Source organism: Chinchilla lanigera, unplaced genomic scaffold (assembly GCF_000276665.1).
Source record: "Chinchilla lanigera isolate Chin_1 unplaced genomic scaffold, ChiLan1.0 scaffold00099, whole genome shotgun sequence".
Lineage (NCBI taxonomy): Eukaryota > Metazoa > Chordata > Mammalia > Rodentia > Chinchillidae > Chinchilla > Chinchilla lanigera.
This window is the reverse complement of record NW_004955500.1, coordinates 5159779-5180371: the sequence shown is the minus strand read 5'-3', so window position 1 is coordinate 5180371 and position 20593 is coordinate 5159779. Positions and strand designations below refer to the sequence as shown.

The 20593-nt window shown below is 49.3% G+C and overlaps 1 protein-coding gene across 1 annotated transcript in view; it reads right to left on the bottom strand.

The window, feature by feature from the left end:
- Positions 1-3191: 3191 nt before the first annotated feature.
- Positions 3192-20593, bottom strand: part of Arid2 (AT rich interactive domain 2 (ARID, RFX-like)) — a gene marked incomplete at its 5' end in the record, with an annotated part of 178626 nt that continues 161224 nt past the window's right edge. Inside the window, 5 exon segments of the mRNA XM_013505655.1 lie at positions 3192-4731; positions 12551-12642; positions 12738-12861; positions 14569-14654; positions 14745-14883. Of these exon segments, the coding sequence (XP_013361109.1) occupies positions 4593-4731; positions 12551-12642; positions 12738-12861; positions 14569-14654; positions 14745-14883 (580 nt within the window).

Sequence of the window (20593 nt, the reverse complement as noted above, 5' to 3'; positions counted from 1 at the left end):
CTCGGCTGTTCTCAGCCTCCGAGGAGCTCGGGACCTCGCTGGCACTGAGAATGGCTTCGGTTCGCGCTGGGGGAGCTCTGGTCCTCACTCTGAGCATCGCTTCCTGGCTCCAGAGGGGAAGATGGTGCGCTGCCGGTCTGCTGCAGAAGCTTGCTGCGTTGGCTTCCCTGATGGGAACTCGGCTGTCCTGATCATCGGAGAAACTCAGGACCTCACTGCTGCTGAGGATGGCTGTGGTACCTTTCAGGGGAGCTCTGGTTCTTCTGAGCATGGCTTCCTGGCTCCAGTGCAGATCCCTCAGCCTGCTAGCACAGGTCCTTCATCCTGCTGGCACAGACTTTGTAGATTCCACCACTGACCTTTGGGCCTTTGCAGCGCAGATCCGTGAAACACTCCTGCGTGAGACTTTGTCGTGGGCTCTGGCCTCCAGGTGGACTCGTGGGAGGCGCTGTTATGGGCTCTCGGTCTTCAGCTGGACTCTGCAGGACATTTCCGTGGGAGCCAGGCCCTCGGGTGGTTTCCTTGGTCTTAGTGTGTGGACGGATTTCCTGCACTCCTTTGTGTATTGTTCTTTGGGTGACTGTTATAATCTTATGAAATATGTGTCCTGTATTATAGTTCTGCCTTGCCAAAATATCCCCAAAGCATACCAGGAACTGCTTGCCCGAGTGAGCGTGTCGGCCAACCTGAAAACAGCATCGCTCGGCTTCGGTGTACACGGTGACCGACTGTTCATCACCACGTCCTCTGGAAGCCGGCGTTCTCCTCGGCGGCTCAGGGACGTCATGACGTACAGCCCCGGCTTCCGAGGCTGCTCAAGTGCTTTGGTTAAACCCGCTGTATTTGGTGTGCTGGTTACACTTCGTACGAGCCCAGCACGTTATACTGCTTCCTTGGAATTCGGTCAAGTTTTATTTTGGGACATCTTGTTCTAGAGAAAATTTATAGCCTTGACTTCTTAGTAATTATCCCCACACTAACTACTCAGTCTATGACCTTCCCTCTTTCTGAGTACGACCTCTCCAAACTTGAACTCCTACTACTGGATTTGTGAGATTTCCAAGTCTTAAGTCTTCCGTGAAAACACATTTGTAGCCAAGTGTGATGGTGCAGACCTGTTAAAGCAGCCACTGGGAGGCTGAGGCAGGAAGACTAGGTTTAAACCCAGCCTGGCAAACTTAGCAATTCTGCAATATTCTTAGTAAAAAAAGAAATACTTTATTGTAACTAAAAAGGGCTGGGGATGTAGCTCAATGTGAAGGCTGTTGTCTCAGACCCCAGTAGTACCCCAAGGACGCTGCTCCACTTCCTGCTGTCCCTGTCAATGAAGGGAAGGTTCTTCTGTCCAAGGTTAGACTCCCAGAACATCTTGTTTAATCTCAGAGCTCTTCTGCTCTGTCTTCTCCTACCGGGTAACGTTCGTGTTTGTCCTCACCTGAAGGCGGAAACTGGAACCATGACTGCAGGCAGTGGGGGTGGATCGAGCCATGGGAACGACTTTTTATTGCCCATCTTTAAAAAAGCTTGGATTCTTGAATTATGGGATTGTATCACCTGTGGTAAGAAGCACTTTTAAAAGGCAGATTGTCTTGAATCCATCCAGTGTAGACTGTATTTGAGAAGGAAATCCAAAGGAAAGAGGACGACCGCCTCTTAACACTTAAATGTGGCTTTCTTATCAAGGGCCGTGGACCTGCTTACCGGCAGTGAGCTGTAACTTCCTCGTTCACGCCATGTCACCACGGCCGCGTGTCCTGCGCACCCCGCCGAGCGCCGAGCAGTGTGAGTGGGGGGCTGACATCTCTCGGTGAGAGACCCGAGAGCGGCCCCTTCCACTCGCTGGGTGGTGAGCCGGAGCCGGGAGGACGGTGCCAGTGCCCCGGCGTTCCTGAGCGCCAGGCCCGCTCCCGCGCACAGCCGCGACGCCGTGTTTTGTTTGTCGAGTCACACTTTAACCACGGTCACGAGGATCAGGACAGAAGTCACTTATTCAAAACGTTCTCATTTAAAAAAATCATTTTTATTGTCATTTTATAGTTTAAAAAAACATACACGGCATGGCTATACAGTAATGAGACAAGTTCTCACGTGTGTCCTGGCCGAGTCTCATTAGCATATAGTCACATCCTGCCTCAAGCTTGGGAGAAAAATATGCCTTCACTGTATGCTCACCAGGTTTGTCACGTAAAATTTGAGTGCCAACAGAGCACTAGGCACATATTAACACAGAATTATACAGTCTCTATGTTGTAGACTATATTATTTACATAGATTTCTCAAAGATAACATTAGAGCATGTATTTACAGAACTGTAGACAAAAATAACAATACTGGACATAAGTCTCTGTCTAGCAAGGAGCACCTTTTCATGAATGAGAGGGTTGCGCAGAACGCATTATGCAAGAGCACTTTAATTCCGTTACCCACCGAAGTCCGCATGATCACATTGTGCAGCCCTACAAAGCCGGAGAGGAAAACCAAGGGGAGCCGTGAGCCGGTTTCGTCAGGTCAGACACATTTAGAAAACGCTCTTCCATGACCACCGCTTAGTGAGGCCGGAGACGCGGTTACACATTTCAGGGAAAAGCCAGAGCGCCGCACGCTGTTCACTGAGGTGAAATAGGACGGAAATAACGTTTCTAAACTCCGAGTCTCTTTAATTACCATTGCAGTGTCTTATTTTGAGAAGAAAAAGGTACCTTGAAAATACTTGACACAAAATTCACTTAGAGACACTCAGGAGAGTTCTAGGAAGCGTAGTGAACAGAGAATTCGCAGACGGGGCCGCCGAGCGGCTCCGCCCTTCCTGCACGCCAGGCGCAGCGGGCCGGGGTTCACCCTCCCGGGCCCTAGCCGAGGCTCGGCGCACACAGGGTCTCTAAGAAGCCGCCCTCCCCGGTCCAGCCTGAACACCTGGAGACGTCGAGGATCTGACCCAACAGCCCAGTAACACGAACCGCTTTCAGTCAAGCGCGCAGCAGCCACGAAAACGACACTGCTCCTCCGCTCTCCTCGCACCGCTCACAGCGCTCCTCTCGGTCGGCTCCGCGTTCCCGCAGACGGGGAGGCTGCTCGGCTCCTCCGCCACTGTCCCTCGGCGCCGTCAGGCGGTGGCCGCTGGCTTCTGCTTCCGCTGCATTTAGGGTGGTGTTTCTTAAAGAATATCTTAAGCATACTCAGAAATGAAGGACTCAAGAAAATGTTCAGTCTTTTATTTAAAAACTATAAACAGTCACCAAAGTAAATAAAGCCATTCTATAACATAAACTGTTAGCTCTATATTTCTTACTGCACACCCTAAGGACACAGCAGAGATGGTGCTTGGGAGGCCTCCACGTTTTTGGATGCTAAGAGAACAGGCAATAGGCAGTTATAAATGGGTACATTTCACTTCGGGAAAGACAGTCTGAGGAAGTGAGCAGTTTCTGAGCAGGAATGTGGTACAGTATTAAGAATGGAAGAATAATACAGTAAAATCCCACACTATATTAAGATAGAAAAAGTAGTGAAGAAAATATCATACCTGCACATAATGCATATATAACACAGGAGAAAACCTGTATAAAACTCCATGTATTTAAACCAATTTACAAATACAAAAAATTCTGTCCAAGCTCTGAGCTTGCACATGACAAACGTTTACAGTGGATACATGTTAGGGAAAACCAAAAAATACCTTCAAATAGTTTTTCTTCTACAAAAATGACATGAGATATATTATTCCATACTCTTTCAGCCAGCAAATGAGTTCTACAAGGTGTATAATACAAGAAAAAAGGAGAAAAATGAAAAAAAAAAAAAAAATCACAGTTCCACAAAACTGTTCTGACTTTACAGCGTCGGTACCTTTGCAGAAGTATTTACACACAGGTCAAGAACACCCCTCCACTGCGCGGGATATGTCACAATTACTTACAATTGACGCAAGTCTAGAAAACTGTAGAGCTACCAGTAATGCTTCTAGGACACCACACAGTGTGTTTCCAGTGGCTGCAGTGGCATGAAAGTGTTCCTTCTATTCACAAGTATTTACAAGATCTATTCAGACTGGTAAATTTTTATGATAATAAATAAGTGAAAATATATTGGCTCAAGTAAGAAAACCAAGCTACTGATTTCTAAACAAAACACACAATCCATAGCTAGAGATTGGTGGCCCCTCTGAGACGGGGGTATAGGTGTGCTGAAACTTCTTTTAATTATTCAAACCAGCTTAAACGGTTTTGTAAATATAAAAATGTGCTCCTTTTGGATATAGATAAAAATATTTAATGCTTCTATTTCATCTGCTCATGTAGGTTTTACAATATCCATGTCTATTCCAATGTGGATGGTACTGAATTCTGATCACACCAGTTTCCATCAGGATTTGTCCGATCCGAGACATCCTGCAGATACGCTGGTTGACAATCCCACAGCAGTTTTTTTTCTTTGTAAGATTTTTTAAAACAGAGCAAAGGGATTCGTCCAGAGATCAGAATGCGAAGCTTCCTCTCAGCATCCCCGGGGAGACAAGGAACTCCTCGCGGCCTGCGTCCGCGGTGACAGCGCGTGAGGTGTGTCCGACGTCCGGCCCCGCGGGGCGGCCGCGCTCACTGCAGCGGTTCCGCGTCCTGCTCTCTGCTCTGAACCGTGAAGTTCAGTTCGTAAAGGCATTTGGCGAGGGTGGACGAAGCTTCCATGCTGCTAATGGCGAGCACTGACAAGTTGTTCTCGTGTCTCTTCAACAACCTGGAAGGAAGAGACACAGGCATCAGTGCCCGAGGTGGCAGCAGGGGCGCCCCGGCGGCCAGAGAGCTCCCCTGCGCCCCTGCGCCAGGGCAACGAAGGCGCCCCAAGGTGGGGCCGGACGCGGCGGACCCAGCGCCCGCAGCACCCAGCCCTGCCCCAGGGCCTTTGCACCGAGGCACAGCCCCGCCCACTCTAACTCTGAGACAGGAGCGCACATCTAGCCATCTTCCTGCCGCAGCTTACCTCAGACCAATCTCGCCGTCCTGGCAGAAACGGGGAGAACCGGCCGCGGCACTGTGGACTAGGACGTCCGCAGGCGGGGCGCGGGGAGAGACGGCGGGGGTGACACGGCTCTTGGCACCGGGCATTCTGACTGGGTTTTTTTTTTTTTTTTTTTTTTTTTTTTGCGGTACCAGGGATTGAACTCACAACCTTGTGCCTATGCCACTGAGCTATGTCCCCAGCCGACTGTTAGCCTGGGCGGTCAGTTATATGGTGCTTCACTGTCTGATGACTTTAACATTAAGCTTTATACCTCTCTATTTATGTTCTTCATGGATGACATCTCAAATTTTAATTTGACAAATATTAAAATGAAGTGCAGACTTTTTTATTCTTTTTTTCTAAAGAAACAGGAAAAACTGGATTTGAAAATACTGAATTTATCAAAAATTAAAAATATAAAGTACAATTATATCATTTATTTTTCCTCTACAAAGAACATTTTGACAAAAAAAAACAATGGGTTTTTTTTTAAATATAGGATCTTATATGTGTTCCAGGCTGGTCTTGAACTCGTCAACCTCCGGCCTTAGCCTCCCCAGTGCTGGTGCTTTCATGTATTTACCAAAATCACGTATTTTTTAAACTGATGACCGCAAGTTGAAAAATATTCTCTTGTATTTGGATACTACATAGACAAAACTGGAAAGATGAACAAAAACTGCCACCATATTTTAAAGTAACAGCTTCCTGTTCTTTTGGTGCTGGGGACAGAAACCAGGGCCCAGAGGATGCTGGGCGCACGCTCTACACGGAGCTCCGCCTGAGCCCTAACGATTTCCTGTGTGATATAAATTGATATTTTTATTTTCGATGTTTTTTTAAAATTAAAGCAGCACTCACTTGATACAAAATGAAATATAATTGAAGCCAGGAGTGGTGGCACACATATGGAATCTCAGCACTCAGGAGGCTGAGGCAGGAGGATCAATTGCTGTGAGTTCAAGGACACCCTGGGCTACACAGTGAGCTCAAGGCCAGCCCGAACTATAGCAAGACCCTGTCTCAAAAAACAAAAACAAAATAACCTACGAAACAAAATAAAATATGACTTTTTTGTTTTATAAAATGATATTTTTTTTTAAAATGGTATTCTTTTAAACCCTTCTTTTTCTGAGTGACAGTGCCGGGGACAGAACTCTGGGCCTTCAGCATGCGAGGCAAGCATGTACCACAGAGCTACATCCCCAGCAACATCCTGTCAAGGTGCAGTTCCCATGGATTTTTGTCTTTGAGATGACTAAGCCAGGAGTAAACCCTCCGCTGTGATGTACTTCCTAGACGTAGACACTCTGTAGGCCGCATTAGCGAGTACAACTTAGGATGCAGATAAGCTCTAGGAAAAGACAGCAGTCTGAACACGAACTGTCTCTGTTCCCCACCAAAACCAGCATCAGAACGAGAGGGGGGCGAAGCCAGGAGGGCGAACCGCGTGGAGACGCAGCCACCGAGGGCTGAGGGCGGGGCCCAGGCAGGAGGCAGGCGGCAGGCACAGCACACCTCGCGCCGGCTCCAGCCCGCCGGCCGCCTTGACTTTCCCCCAGAACACCCAGCTCCAAACAGCCAGAGCAGCAGCGTGTGGAGAGGACACAGCCGCGCTCTGAGGGCTTCTAATTAACAAGCTGGTTCATCGCGGGTCACCCTGAAATGGCAGTTATCAGTGGCACAGAATGGCTGCGTACCCACAGCTTTCAAGCAGCTTGTCAATATTTCAGTAAGCTGTGAAGCAGACCCGTAAAACCCTCAAATACCTGAAGAATTCTGAAAAAGGAAAAACTGTACAGAGAGCAGAGAAAACTTCAAACCACCAGATCTACCGGGCATAGCAGCGCCCTCCTGTAATCCCAGCACTCTAGGAGGCTAAGGAAGAAGGTCTCAAGTTCAAGCCCAGGCTGTGCAACTGAGGGATTTAGCAAGACTCTGCCTGAAGATAAAAAAGTGCACAGGTGCTGGGGATGTACATAGCTCAGTATAAGGCCTGGTGTTCAACTATAACAAATCCTGGAGGGAGGGAAAGACACACACACACACGAGACAGACAGACATACAGAAGCAGCATTAATCAAGAGAGATGAAGAGACACTATCCAGTAAGGAAACAGCGACAACTAGCAACTAAGAGCTTTTAGAAATTCAAACAAGAAAATGGAATTAAAAATTCAGTAATTTCATGATAAAGTCAGAGGCATTTCTCGAAAATAGAGTACACAGAAGTGAAAGCTCAAAGACAAAAGGAAAATAATATACAGGAAAACTTCCTGTCACTAAAGGATACAAGTTTCCAGACTAGAAATATCCACTAAAATGAAACACCTACTCCAAAGAAAACACAGTGCTTCCCTTCAAAATACACTACAAAACTGCAGTAACGCAAACAGCACGGCATTAGCACAAAAACCGATACACAACACAGAGCCTAAAAGTAAAGCCATGCATCTATACGGCCGATGGATTTTCAACTAAGGTGCTGAGAACACACATGGGAGAGGACGGTCTTCTCAGTACACCCTGCTGGGAAAACGGAGTATCTGCATATGGAGAAGTGGAAGTATACTTCCCTTGTGCCCCCAGTTACACAAATCAGCTCCAAGACTGGGGTGCTGGCCCACACCTAGGACCCCAGCTACCTGGGAGGCAGGTGAGGGGCAGTGCCAGCTCCAGGCCGGCGGGTGAGCCAGCGAGGCCCTGTCTTACGGGCACACGCTCAGCTCAGTGTCACAGTGCTCGTCGGCATGCACGAAGCCCAAGCGTCAGTCTCCAGCACTGACCTGAAACTGCAAAACCATTACAAGAGAATATGCTGCAAACGCTGGGGACGCCGGAATGGGAAGAACTTCTAGGACAAGACCCCACAGGCGAGCAGACAAAAGCAAGAATGGGAGAGGCAGGGCTACATCCGCCTAGACGCTTCTGCAGGGCCCGGGAAACAGCCATCAGGCGAGCAGGCAGTGCACGCAGTGGGAGGTTTTCAAACTGTTAATCTCAAGGCGCTAATATTCAGAATACCTACACAGCTCCAAAACGCCCATCCCCGTGCCTGCAGAACTCCTGATTTAGAAATAGCAAATAGCCAGGCATGGTGGAATAGGTCTTGTAAGCGCAGCACTTCAGGAGGCTGAGGCGGGAGGATCACACATTTCAGCCCACCTGAACAACTTAGGAAGACCCTGCTTCGAAATTAAAAATAAAGAAGGGCTGCAGCGGACACCGCTTAGTGGGAAGGCCCTGGTTCACTCCTCAGTACTGACGGCGGCGCGGGAGACAGTAAACCTAAGTAATAGAAGAACAACAACAGAAGGTAGAGAGAAGGAGACACACCAGCGGCCAAGAGGCCTAGCATCGTGAACCGGCGGGGAAACGCACACGTCAGGCTCTCGGGGCCCTCCTCCACCCCGACGGCGCCGGCCGTTAGAGACGAGAGGGTCTGAGCGCCCGCAGAGGAGGCCGCCGGCGGGCGCAGCTTCCTCAAGAATGAAAGCAGGCCCGCGTGACTCACAACCGACCCGCGGCGCACGGCCGGGAAGGAACCGCAGCGGCCGCGGAGACCGCCGGCCTGAGAGCCCGCGCCCGCCGCGCGGACAAGGAGGCGCGCGGGGCCCTGGAGGGCCCGGCTTCCCCCGCGGAAGGGCAGAGGCCAGGCGGCTCTGGCGGGCGCGGCTCCACAGGACACTGGCCACAGGTAACAGCTGCGTGCAGTGCCCTGCAAAGCCAGGACTCTGAGGGCGGTACCTCCACAGTAAAGAAATGATAAATACTGGAGACTGGTGTGTTTGACCTGATTCAAACATTACACAACATATACTTGGACCAAAATGTCCTAAGAAGGCCGGGCGTGGTGGCGCACGCCTATAGTCCCAGCACTTACGAGGCTGAGGCAGGAAGACCGTTGTGAGTTCAAGACCAGCCTGGGCTACAAAGTGAGCTCAAGGCCAGCCTGCACCGCAGAGCGAGACCCTGTCTCAAAAAAAGGCAAACAACTCCAACCAACCAAACAAAAACAAAACAAAGTGAGTTCAAGGCCAGCATGAATCGCATGGTGAGACCAGTAAAAAAAGCCACAAGGTTCCCAAGAAAGACAAAAAATATCCTACCTTAGATGACCAGCATGAAACTAGAGAATATCAGAAATAAGAGGCTGCAAGAGCTTCCAGAGGTAGAGAAAAAGAAAATCTATCACATACGAAAGAGCAGGCGCCAAAGCGCCCTCGGGCCGCTCCACCGCGGGCCGCACGCCGGAAGACGCGAAGGCGCCGGGGCAGGGCGAGCCGAGCTGCGAGGAGCAAGGCCGGGCCTGGGGGCCTGCGCGCGGTTACCACGAGCTCCCCAGAGCGCCGACGGCCGCACCTACGCGTTCCACGGTATTCATACCACCAGACCGCGGATTTCAAATACAGCAACTGCCGACATCTCACTCTGCTCACCTTTACACAGCTGTGTGGACTTCAATGTTTTTATTATAAATTAAAAAATGACTGAGTCTAACAAAATCATACCCCATATTGTCCCACCAGAGCCGCAATTTCCCACACTGTCCACACAGGAGGTTTCGCTCGATTGTCAGTGTCTTCTCTCCCCAAGCTTCCCCTCGCAGGAGCTGTCTGAAAGACGCTCTGTAACGGCGGTCTCGGCTGGGCCCGGGAGGATGAGCGGGAGAATTTAACGGACTGCTCTAATTCTTACGATTTCACGGTTCCAAGATCACGGGAACCGAAGAAGCCGGAAAACACCTGGGAGACTCACAGTTCATAAATAAAACAAAACCCAGGAGATCAAGCACAGGCAAATGGAAACTTCAGCCGGGCGCGGGGCGCCATCTGCCATCCCAGCGCTCCGAGGCCTACGGCAGGAGGGTTCCAGGAGTTCCAGGGAGCTCCATAGGAGTTCAAGGTCACCCGGAACTATGTTAAAAAGAGAACTTCTAGCTTAGTAATTGCTTAGATCCAGACAGAGAGGCCTCGTTATAAGCCTAAGAGTGACTTCTTAGTGTGAAGCAAAGACCCTGAGAGAAAGTTACAGAATTACTTTGGGAATCGAATTTACTACCCAGATTCAAGGTCTGAACTCAGCACAACATGCAGCTGTGCGCCTCCCCCCTCCCGCAGGCTACCAAGCCAACGCTTACTGGGTGGTTACTACGTCCTCAAGACGACGCTAGGGATCACGGAAAGAACGATGAAAATAAACAGCGTCCACCTTCCAAGAGCTGGCCATCCACCTCGGCAGCCGCCACACGTGGGGCCTATGTAGGGAAGACGCACTGCGCCCCAGGCCAGTGCGAGAGTCAGGAGGATGCCAGGGCAGCGAGGCAAGCGGGAGCTGAATCCTACAAGATGAAGAGCAGGTGGGAGTTATGTGCACTGTATTACAGCACCGTGGCTGATGGTCAGGCAACCAGGATCCACCAGACAAAACGCACCCCCGTTCAGCAGGAGGGGAAACGGCCGCAGAAGCCCATCTACAGGACAACGAGCTCACTACTCTGAGATATAAAGATAGAGGAGAATCGATTCGGGGGGACAGGAGCAAGATCCGTGCGGCGAGGCTGTACGCAGCGCAGCCCTCAGGTGAGCGGAACGTGGAGGGTCAGCGGACACTCAGCGGGGGCCGGCACAAGGAGGGCAGTCCGCACACGGAGAAGGGAGGCGCGTGAACAACGCTCACGGCGAAACAAGGAACCGCCTAAGGAGATCAGGAAGGAGGCTCAGCTTGGCCGAAACGCTGGTCATGAAGCCAACGGAAGGGAAAGGTAGGAAGACTCGGCATTACAAGTGGAGCAGGAAGACACTGGGGTTCTATGTGCACAGACCTTCCACTTCTTCTTTTTCTGAAGACCTTCAAGTGTTAAGAATTTTTCTAGTCATGAGGTCCTGGGTGCTGGTCCTAGCACTGCCATGAAAAACTTGTTCATTTTAAGAATGCCCGATGCAGGGCTGGGGATGTAGCTCAGCAGCATAAGCACTTGCCTGAAAAACCTGAGGTCATGAGTTTGATTCCCAGTACCAAAAAAAAAAAAAAAAAAAAAAAAGCCTGATGCACTTGATATGGTAATTTTTGTCACTGTAACACGCTCACAAATTTTGTTATTTTTGTTCGTTTGTTTTTTGTTTTTTTCCAGTACCAGCAATGGAACTCACGACTCAGTTCACGGCTGAGCTAAATCCCCAGCCCCACAAATTTTAAAATGTGACCCAGTCAAATTCACGTTTTCCTTTTGTAATTAATATCACTGTTTTCATAATTGGAAGAGCCAATTTAAAGATCATTTCAACAAATACCATGAAAGACTTAAAGCAGGGTAAAAAGGTATGGTGGGAAGAGCCAGGGTACACTCAAGGTGTATCTGACCCGACGTGGTGGAGTATGTCTGTGACCCCAGCTACCTGGGAGGCTGAGGCAGGAGGACTGCAAGTCTGAGCTAAGCCTAGGCCACCCGACCTGAGTGCAATCTTCAGCACCATGAAGAGAGTCGCAAGGTGAGGGGCGAGCGGAGCGGCACAGCCTGGGGGAGTGTGAGGCGCGGAAGGGGCCGCGGAGCAGGGCCGCCGGGGGCGCAGGCCCGCGCTGGCAGGCCGCACCCAGAAGGCAGGCCTTGTGAACCTCGTGTGGACGGGCGGCTCACTCCCTTGCCACAACACTGGTGCCCCCACGCCGGCGCGGTGCCGGGCTGGGGTGGTTTATGACAACCAAGTTTCAGGAATTTTAGTAAGATTTTTTTTTTGAGACAGGGTCTCGCTACGCAGTTCAGGCTGGTCTTGAACTCACTATGCAGCCCAGGCTGGCCTGGATCCTCCTGCCTTAGCCTCCCAAATACTGAGATTGTAGGCAGCGCATCACAGCTCTGCCTCAAGCTGGTTTTTAAACAATACTAAAAATTAAACTTAAGAAAGAATTAAGATGTTATGTACACGTACCAACTCCCCATGGTGAATGTAACTTATACATTACAAACACCTATTAATGAAGATTTTAAAAAACTGTAAAGAAAGATGCAAGAGGAATATGAGAAAAGCAGCTTTAGGGGAGACCCTATAGGGGACATATCAACAGAACATTCCACATTTCCTCTGTTAAGGATTGAAGTATTATTTCTGATTTCAATAAACCTTCTAAGTCTTGCTTATTCTCTTGCTTCAGTCCAGCAGAAAGTACTTTTTACATACTCGAGTGGTAACAGGGAACCCCGGCACTCTCCATGGCGTCGGCAGACTCACTGAAACGTCCGTCGCCAACCGGAAGGGGCTCGTCACGTTTCACGTGACTCAAGCGGCCAGCTCCTGCTGCCCCTCCAGAGACCCCAGCCCTCCTCGCTGGGAGAGCAGCTCACAGTTCTAACTCTACGGCCAAGTTAAACGCCTGCGGTTTGGTTGCTTCAGCTCTTCGTAGTTTTGGCTTTTAAGACTTTGGCATGAAACTTTTGGTCTTTTCACAACACTGATGAAGTAAACAGTAAATAAAATAGAGACGCCGAATTGCGTAAACTCACACGTAACAGTAACGCAATGCAAATTCGCTTTGGAATGGGAAACAGCTTTACTCACCTGCGACCACATTCTGAGTATTTACCAATGTTTTTTAATATTAAGGCAGCTGTTAGTCGGATGTGTTTAGTTATTGGTCCCTCTTTTTCATCCTTAAAAAGAAAGGAGAATATAAAAAAAAAAGAATAAAGATCTAAATCGCACAGGACGCACACCTTCACAGACAAGGCTTTCAAGGCGCGCTTACTGTGAAATCTCGAAAGACAAGGTTCCTCGAGCCTCTCCTGAGAGCCATGAGCGCGGCGCTGGGGTGGTTCACAATGGCCTTCTGCGCTCGAGGAGTGGAGCTGGTGCCCGCCGCAGCTGGCTGCCTAAACCATCAGAGAGACAGGCTGTTAGCACGACCCCGCGCAGACCGCAACACCGACTGGCCCGCCAGCGCCGCCAGCGGTCCCTCTGAAACGCGGGAGGCCCCGGCCCACCCTTGGTATCTGTGTTTTGCACCGCCTTGGCCAGGGGTGCTTAGTGCTGAGCGGAGGACATCAGGCGCTCCGCTACGGCTCATCCTCACAGTTACGGCGCTGGGCAGTACAAACAGATGCAAGCCGTGCCTCGGCTGTGAAGTTTTAAATTCTTGAGTGTAACGTGAAGACGTCTGTTTGTTTTTCATTTATTTGCAGAATCTATTTACTGGGGAAAGAAAGCTTCTGAGAGAAAGACAGAAGCGGTCCCGTATGGGTTGCTGAGGACCCTGCCTTTTTAAAGGAATTTTTATAATGCAAAACTATGAGGTGGGTGGGTCCAAGGTGAAGATGTTTTCAAAGAGGAAAACACTTTACAACCTGAGCTGTAAATTACTTTGAAGTAGCACCTAAGAGAAAAACAGTACCACCTAAAAATGTATTGGCACAGGTCACCCGGGAAAAGGCAGCCTGATACTTAAACAAGAGTTATGCTAAATACTACACATTTCAGCGACTACTTTCTTGCAGAACCTTATTTTTCATTATTATTTAATAATTCATGCAATCCTTTACAATTTTACAATTCCACAGAATGGAGGGACTGCACAGATAGTTTTCTATGGAATCGGATCTAAACTGCTGGTCATATTTTTGGCCAAGCGGTGGAACTGTGTCACGATCTGCAGTGCTCTGGGAAGCAGCCCCAGACAGGGCACTCCCGGATAGCGAGCAACCTCCAGCACTAGGAAAATCTACGCAGCTTTTACTGTTTTTCACACTGCAAAGTGGGGATATTCCTGGTGCATTCTTATGTAAGCAAACTAATTCTGCGGTTAAACAATATAATGTGAAAGTCATCATTAAACTGCAAACCAGTGTTTCTATGTTATACATACATGAAGAACTCTCTGCCATTATCAAATATACATTCATTCCCTCGAAGGACAAAAGAACTGCTGGGTGCAGTGGCATATGCCTATAACCCCAGCAGTTCAGGAATTTGAGGCAAGAGGATCATGAGTTCGAGTCCAGCCTGTGCAATGTAGTAAGACTGTCTCAAAAAAAATTTTAAAAGGGCTGGGGATGTTATCTTCATAGGAAGATCCTGGGTTCAAAACAAAAAGATAAAGCACCACACACAGTACTTCCAATGTACAAAGCATTTCTCACACATTTATATGTGCTATTCCAATGACTCATCTACAAAGGAGAATCAAAGTGTTTGAGGTGCAAAGGACGCCTTTTTGTTACTGCCGTCTTTTTGAGACGGTCTCACTATGTAGCTCAGGCTGGCCTTGAATTCACTGTATGGCCCAGGATGGACTTGAACTTGGGGAGATCCCCTTGCTCCCGTCTGGGAGTGTGGGGTCACAGGCGTGCACTGCTGCACCTGGCTCAAATGCTCCTCACTGACTGCGCCGCCAGCCAAAGGGAAAGTGGGGCCGAGGGCACGTCAGCAGTGCGAATGGATCTCACAGCTGGGGCGGACGGGGCCAGCGCCCAGGGTTCCCGTTTTCCCAACATGCTACCTTGCCTTTTATTGTTCCTGTGCTTTGCCTAGTTTCCTGGTATTTGTTTATTATGTATAACGGAAAATAAACTCATTTTCCTTACCTAGTAGAAGATTTCTGATTTCCTGCTTGTCCTGGTTCGTCTTGTTTTAATCCTGCAAGCAGGGCATCCTTTGAACAGTGCTTATCCTTTTTGAAAAAAGGAAGTAAAAGACTGCACATCAAGATCATTAATGCGAGCAGATGCGTTACTAAGCAAATGGTATTAAGGACGTGTACCTGTAAGTGTGTAATGAAAGAAAACCTCTGCCGCTGAAAAGGCTCACAACCTTCCCAAAGACACTGCCCTGGATACACATCCTTCCCTCCATGTTCAGTAGCTGCATGGTAGAAAACCTGTGAGGGGGTCTGAAACCACCTACAAAAAACAGAAGAACATTTCTGACACTCGCATGTATTCTTTAAAATAGGAACCGCCTATTCTTAACACAAGTTATAGGTTAATACATATAGCCAGGCAAGCCAACCTCTCATTTACTTCCCTTGAGGACATTCTGGAATGTCCCTGCTTACATCTCCACCGTGAATCACTCAACCATCCTGAACACTGCTGGCTATGGGCTGTGAGTTTAGTATCCTCATCCCTATTTCTCTATCTTTCCTGAAGATCAGCAAAGACTCTCTTGAGTATAAATGAAATAGCATTTTAAAACACAACACAAAATTATCGTACAAACTCGTACTGTGCTCTCTTATACTTTTAGGAAACTGCTGAAGCACTTATCAGAGCTCACATTATAATACACAGTAATAACTCGCCTATCCAATCCAACAGTTTGAACTCAGGGCAGCATTTTGGCGGAGCTGGTGTTCTGTACGCCCATTCGTGTTTAAGAATCAAAAGCTCTCACTTCTCCAACACCGAGTCGTCTTTACTACGAGGGCTGCACGGCGCCAGCGTCTGAGTACGAGACAGCCTATCAGTGAAGTCACGTGCAGCCGTCCTTTCTCAATGCGGCAAAGGGCAGGGTGCGCAACACACACCTGTACTCCCAGCTGCCCGCGAGGCTGAGGTCATTCCGGGCAACTCCGTGATGCTCTGTCTCACACGTAAATAAAAAGGGCTGGGGACGCAGCTTGTGGTGCAGCACTTGCCTAACGTATGGGACCCTGGGTTCAATCCCCAGTATTATGAGAGCAGTAACCACAAAAACCCCGTAACAATGAAAAACATCCCTGGAATCCAGACCAAAGTACGTATTATGTATTTGTTACTAATATTACTATTGTTATTATTTTGATTTTTTGAGACAGTATCTCGCCATGCAGTTCAGGCTGGCCTCAAACTCGGAATCACTCTCCTGCCTCAGCCTCCCACACACTGGGAGCATGCCTGGGTCAAGACAGCAGATATATTCAATATATTAAAAGTCTTAAATATATTGAAAGTGTTCAGTTACAAATTAGTAAGGCGAATATTTACACAGTCAGCCTATACCAGAGATCTTTTCATTTTTCTCTATGCTTTTCATATAAACACGCCTATATTTGAGCCAAATTTTAACGTCTAGCATAGATTCAGTATCTCCAAGTAGTTCAGGAAATGACTGACATTTTCAAGTGAATTTTAATCAAGAAAGTAAAAAGGCGATGTTAAAAGTCGCAGATGACACGTTTCACCTCCAGCGACAGCAGTCACACCTAGAGAGGGTTACTGTGAAACCAAAGTCAGGGATCCACTCTGGAACTTCCTTCAGTACTCAGCGGACTCTTCATGCAACACAGACGACTGCAGCTCTACGACACGGATGAGTAAGGCCAGGGGGACGCGCCCTACGCGCTATGGACTCAGCAGGCGGGGGCCAGTCACGCTGTAAACGCGACAGTGGTCCCATAGGGTTATAACGGGACGGGAAAACCCTAGCAGCTGGGACCCTGCAGCTAGTGTCACAGCCCGCACACGACTCGCTCGTTCGCGGCGACGGCTGCGCACACAACACCCTGCGCGCCAGCGCGGCACCCGCGGTTACCACCGGCGCCTGCGGGGAAACGGCGTGAGCGTCACTGCGCGCCAGGGCCCGCGATTCCGCCGTCGCGCCGACAGCCGAGCGATGCGGCCCTCTCAGCCTCGTGTCAGGGCCCTGGCCGTGCGCGAAGGCAAGCGCTGCGACACACTCCTCAGGACGCGCCTGTCGCTGGAGCGCCTGGCAAAGGCGCGGTACGCGCCCAAACCCCAACGCACGCTGGCCGCTCGTCTGACTCAGGCTGTTTCCACACGACTTCGCAGCAAGTGAAATGAACGTTACTCGCAATACTTGAAAAAGGGCAGTCCTGCCGGGCGTGGTGGCGCACACCTACAATCCCAGCGCTTGCGGGGCTGAGGGTCATCGTGAGTGCGACACCAGCCCGGGCTGCGAAGTGACTTGAAGGCCAGCCTGCACTGAACAGAAGACCCTGACTCAAAAGAAACTGGGTAAAAAAGGGACAGTTCAAGTCAATTTTAATTATTACACACACACGTGTGTGTGCATAAATTTTTAAGACAAGCAGATTTTCAAGGGCTCCATCTACTTGTCCGACACTGAAATCTGCTACTTTCTTTCAACGCACTCCTCCGCCCACTGCAAATCCCCTTCTCTGGGCACGGAGGCCGCGCACTCACTGTCCGGGCGGTTCGAGGTACGACAGGACTGTGAATGAAGCTGGTACCCTAAGCACACAGAGGCGAGAAGTAGTCGGGGTTTCCAAACCCGCTACATGGACTACCTAAATTTCAGAAATTTAATACGGCAGAGTCAAACGAAAGAAGTGCAAAGCAAGCCGGGCGTGGTGGTGCACGCCTGTAATTCCAGCACTCAGGAGACTGAGGCAGGAGGGTTGTCACAACTCTGAGGTCAGCCTGAACTATATGGCAAGACCCTGTCCCTGTCTCTCTCTCTCTCTCTCTCTCTCACACACACACACACACACACACACACAGGCAAACAGGCTACATTTTTAGAATATGTGGAATGGGTACGGAACAATAAGCGATGAGGCAGGATGATGAACTTTCTACTTCTCGGAATTGCTAAGTGTCACGACTCAGCAGGGACCCAGCACTCTGAAATTCTACACTGCTTGAGTAATCTAGACAGTCAGAGAATATCAATTTTACCGCTACACCAAACAAAAGTTCTATTTCATAAGCAGACAGCTTTTACACTGGAAATGTTTTAAAAGCATTTTCATGTCCTCTACATTCCTGGTCTGACCTTTAATAATATGATTTCAAGTGCTACTAAAAATTATATTTGTCTTCAAAGGAAAATTTTCCCTTTTAGCAGTTATTAAACATCTACAATGAGCAACGTACATTAGAAAGCTGGTCTTCAAATATCCTTTATAATACACCCCTCTTTTCAAACATATTACTTAAAACCACTACACATGAGAAGCAGAGCTACTCTGGTCAAGTGTAAGTTAGACATCTCTTTAATCTTAATTTTCTTTGCTTTTTTTTTTTGAGAGAGGGTCTTGCTATGTAGTATATGTTGGCCTTGAACTCATGGTGATTCTACTGCCTCAGCCTCCTGAGTGTTAGAATTACACCACATCTGGCTCTTACAGGTTATTACAAACGAATATTTTTTTCTGGTCTTTTTTGAGACAGGGTCTTGTTCCGCAGTTCAGGCTGGACTTGAGCTCACTTTGTAGCCCAGGCTGGCCTCAAACTCACAACGATCCTCCTGCCTCAGCCTTCCGAGTGCTGGGATTACGGGCGTGTGTGCCACCATGCCCCTCTCTAAAAACATACACAGGACCATTTCTAGCTAACAGCCAGCACTGTGCATAAAGCTGACACACGAACAAGGACACACGAGATCGCCAGTTTCCTCACAAATGCGTGAAGAGCTTGAAGCCGTTACTGTAACCCTCACAACGTGAGACAAGCTAGGTACACCGAAAACGAAGCCCTCTTCGGACGCGCTACACTGAAGGAGAGCGCTGAACCTGCAGGAGCCATGTGCAAAGCTGGAGAGGCGGGCGGCCAGCGAGAGTCGCTGCGTGCTGCGAGGGCGGGAACGCAGAGCAGTACTCCCCAAAAGTAACTGACAAACCTCAGCACCTCGGCTGAGCGCCGTCGGAGTTCCAGCTCCTGGGGGCGGTCTCGAGGGAGAATCACCTTTTGGGGGAGTCTCACCTCCAGAACCTTCACCAGACGCTCACAGTGAAGACTGGGGAAAAGCCGCTTCCCAGGAGGGAAGGAGGACGCAGCCTTCCATGCGGCCAGGGTTCCTTTCTCCTCCGCGAAGACCTGCCCTCGGGACGTCTGCCCCAGGGGCAGCCCGGGACGGAGGAGGGGCCGCGACCCCCTCCCCTCCCCCTCCTGCCTTGTGCACACTCCCGCGCGCTCCATCCCTGATCTGTGGCTCCGGTCCCTCCCCTGGACTTCTTGTCTGCAGCAGGGGTAACAAATAAGGTCAAAAGCCTTGGCTGACGGCCTGCCTTGAAAAAAGTGAGCTGGGCATGCTTGCGCAAGCCTGTAATCCCAACCCTGCAGAAGCTATGGCCGGAGGGAGGCTGAGGCAGGAAGACTGCCAACAACTGCAGGTCAGCCTGGGCTACGGTGGGTTCAAGGCCAGCCTGAAGCTCAAAAACCAGAGTGAGAGTCAGTCATCAGATCACAGAACGCTTGGCTCACTGCCGTGCCCACAGAGCACCAGCGTGACACAGTGGGTTAGAACCGAGAGTGACAAGATACAGCTCGTATTTAAAAGGGAGTTTCCACAGAAACACCAAGTGATGCACCTAGTGTATCACCTAGTGCTACAGCGAGTATCACACAGCCTGAGTCCTAGCCAGATCACTAGCAGCCAAAACTACTAAAGGTTTCTTTATTTCAGATCTTACTGAAATAGTATCCTGTCCTTCATCAAAGCTTACAGGGCTTGTAAAGTATAAAAACCAAAAACTGCCCACGCCCACGCCCACGCCGGAGTCGATGCAAAGCAAGGCATCAGAAGCAGGGAGCTGGCGCCACACGACGACAGCTTCAGCTCCCCAGGGGCTGGCACGGGAGCGCTACTCAAGCCCAGGAGTTTGACGCCACGGTGGGCCGCGCAGGCGCACCCTGGCTCTGTTTGGGGACAGGGTCTCGCTGCGCAGCGCAGGCTGGCCGTGAGCCCGGCCAGTGCTCCCAGCCCTCAGGCTCTGAGGCGCGGGGTTACACGCGCACCGCCAGCTGGCAGAGCAGAATTAACGCCAACTACAATGAAAAAGAAAAAAATGATATCTTATTTTAAAAAGATCAGACTGGGAATTTAAAATAATTCTGATTCTTATGCTAAGGGTCTAAAGCAGTATGTGTACAACATGCAAGAACGAATGGGTAACGTAAGCAGAGAGATGCGAAGATTCGAAAGAAAACGCTAGGAAGAAGCGGGAGACACGCCTTTGGAGGGTCGTTAGCAGAGGGAACACGGAGAAGGAGAAGGAGAGTGAGCTGCGAGACGTGTCGGCAAAGCTTCCAACAGAGAAGCACAGACAAACAGGAAAACAAAAGCAAAATTCCCAGGAACTGGTGGACAAGTACAGAACATGCAAACACATGTAATGGAAATACCAGAAAGAAGACAATGAAAACCTGATCAGATTCTCCAAAATCAGCGACTTACGGCAAACTACAGACCCAGGACTCAGACAATGCTGCACAAGATAAGGATTTTATAAAACACCACCTAAGCACATCATACTCAAATTGGTAAAAACAAAGACAGAGTCCTGAAAGAACTCAGTGGAGGGGGAGAAAACCTTACTGATGGAAAGACGAAGGTAAGAGTAAATTTGCCAAGGGTTTAGGAAGCCAAGCAAGCAACAATACACTGAAATAGCCGAAGCACTGAAAAAAACAAGAACAAAAAGAACCTACCAACCTAAAACTTGTATCCAACAAAATTACCCTTCAAAAGGATAATTTTTGTTTTGGAATATTTGAAGGACAAATACTTTATTGGACAAACAGAAACTGAAGGGATATCACCTGCTGAACTTCCTCACAAGATACATTACAAGTTCTTCAGAATTTGAGATGTGGTTAGTGGTGCAAACGCTCTTGCTTAGTGTGCAGTGAGGTCTTGGGTTTGTGG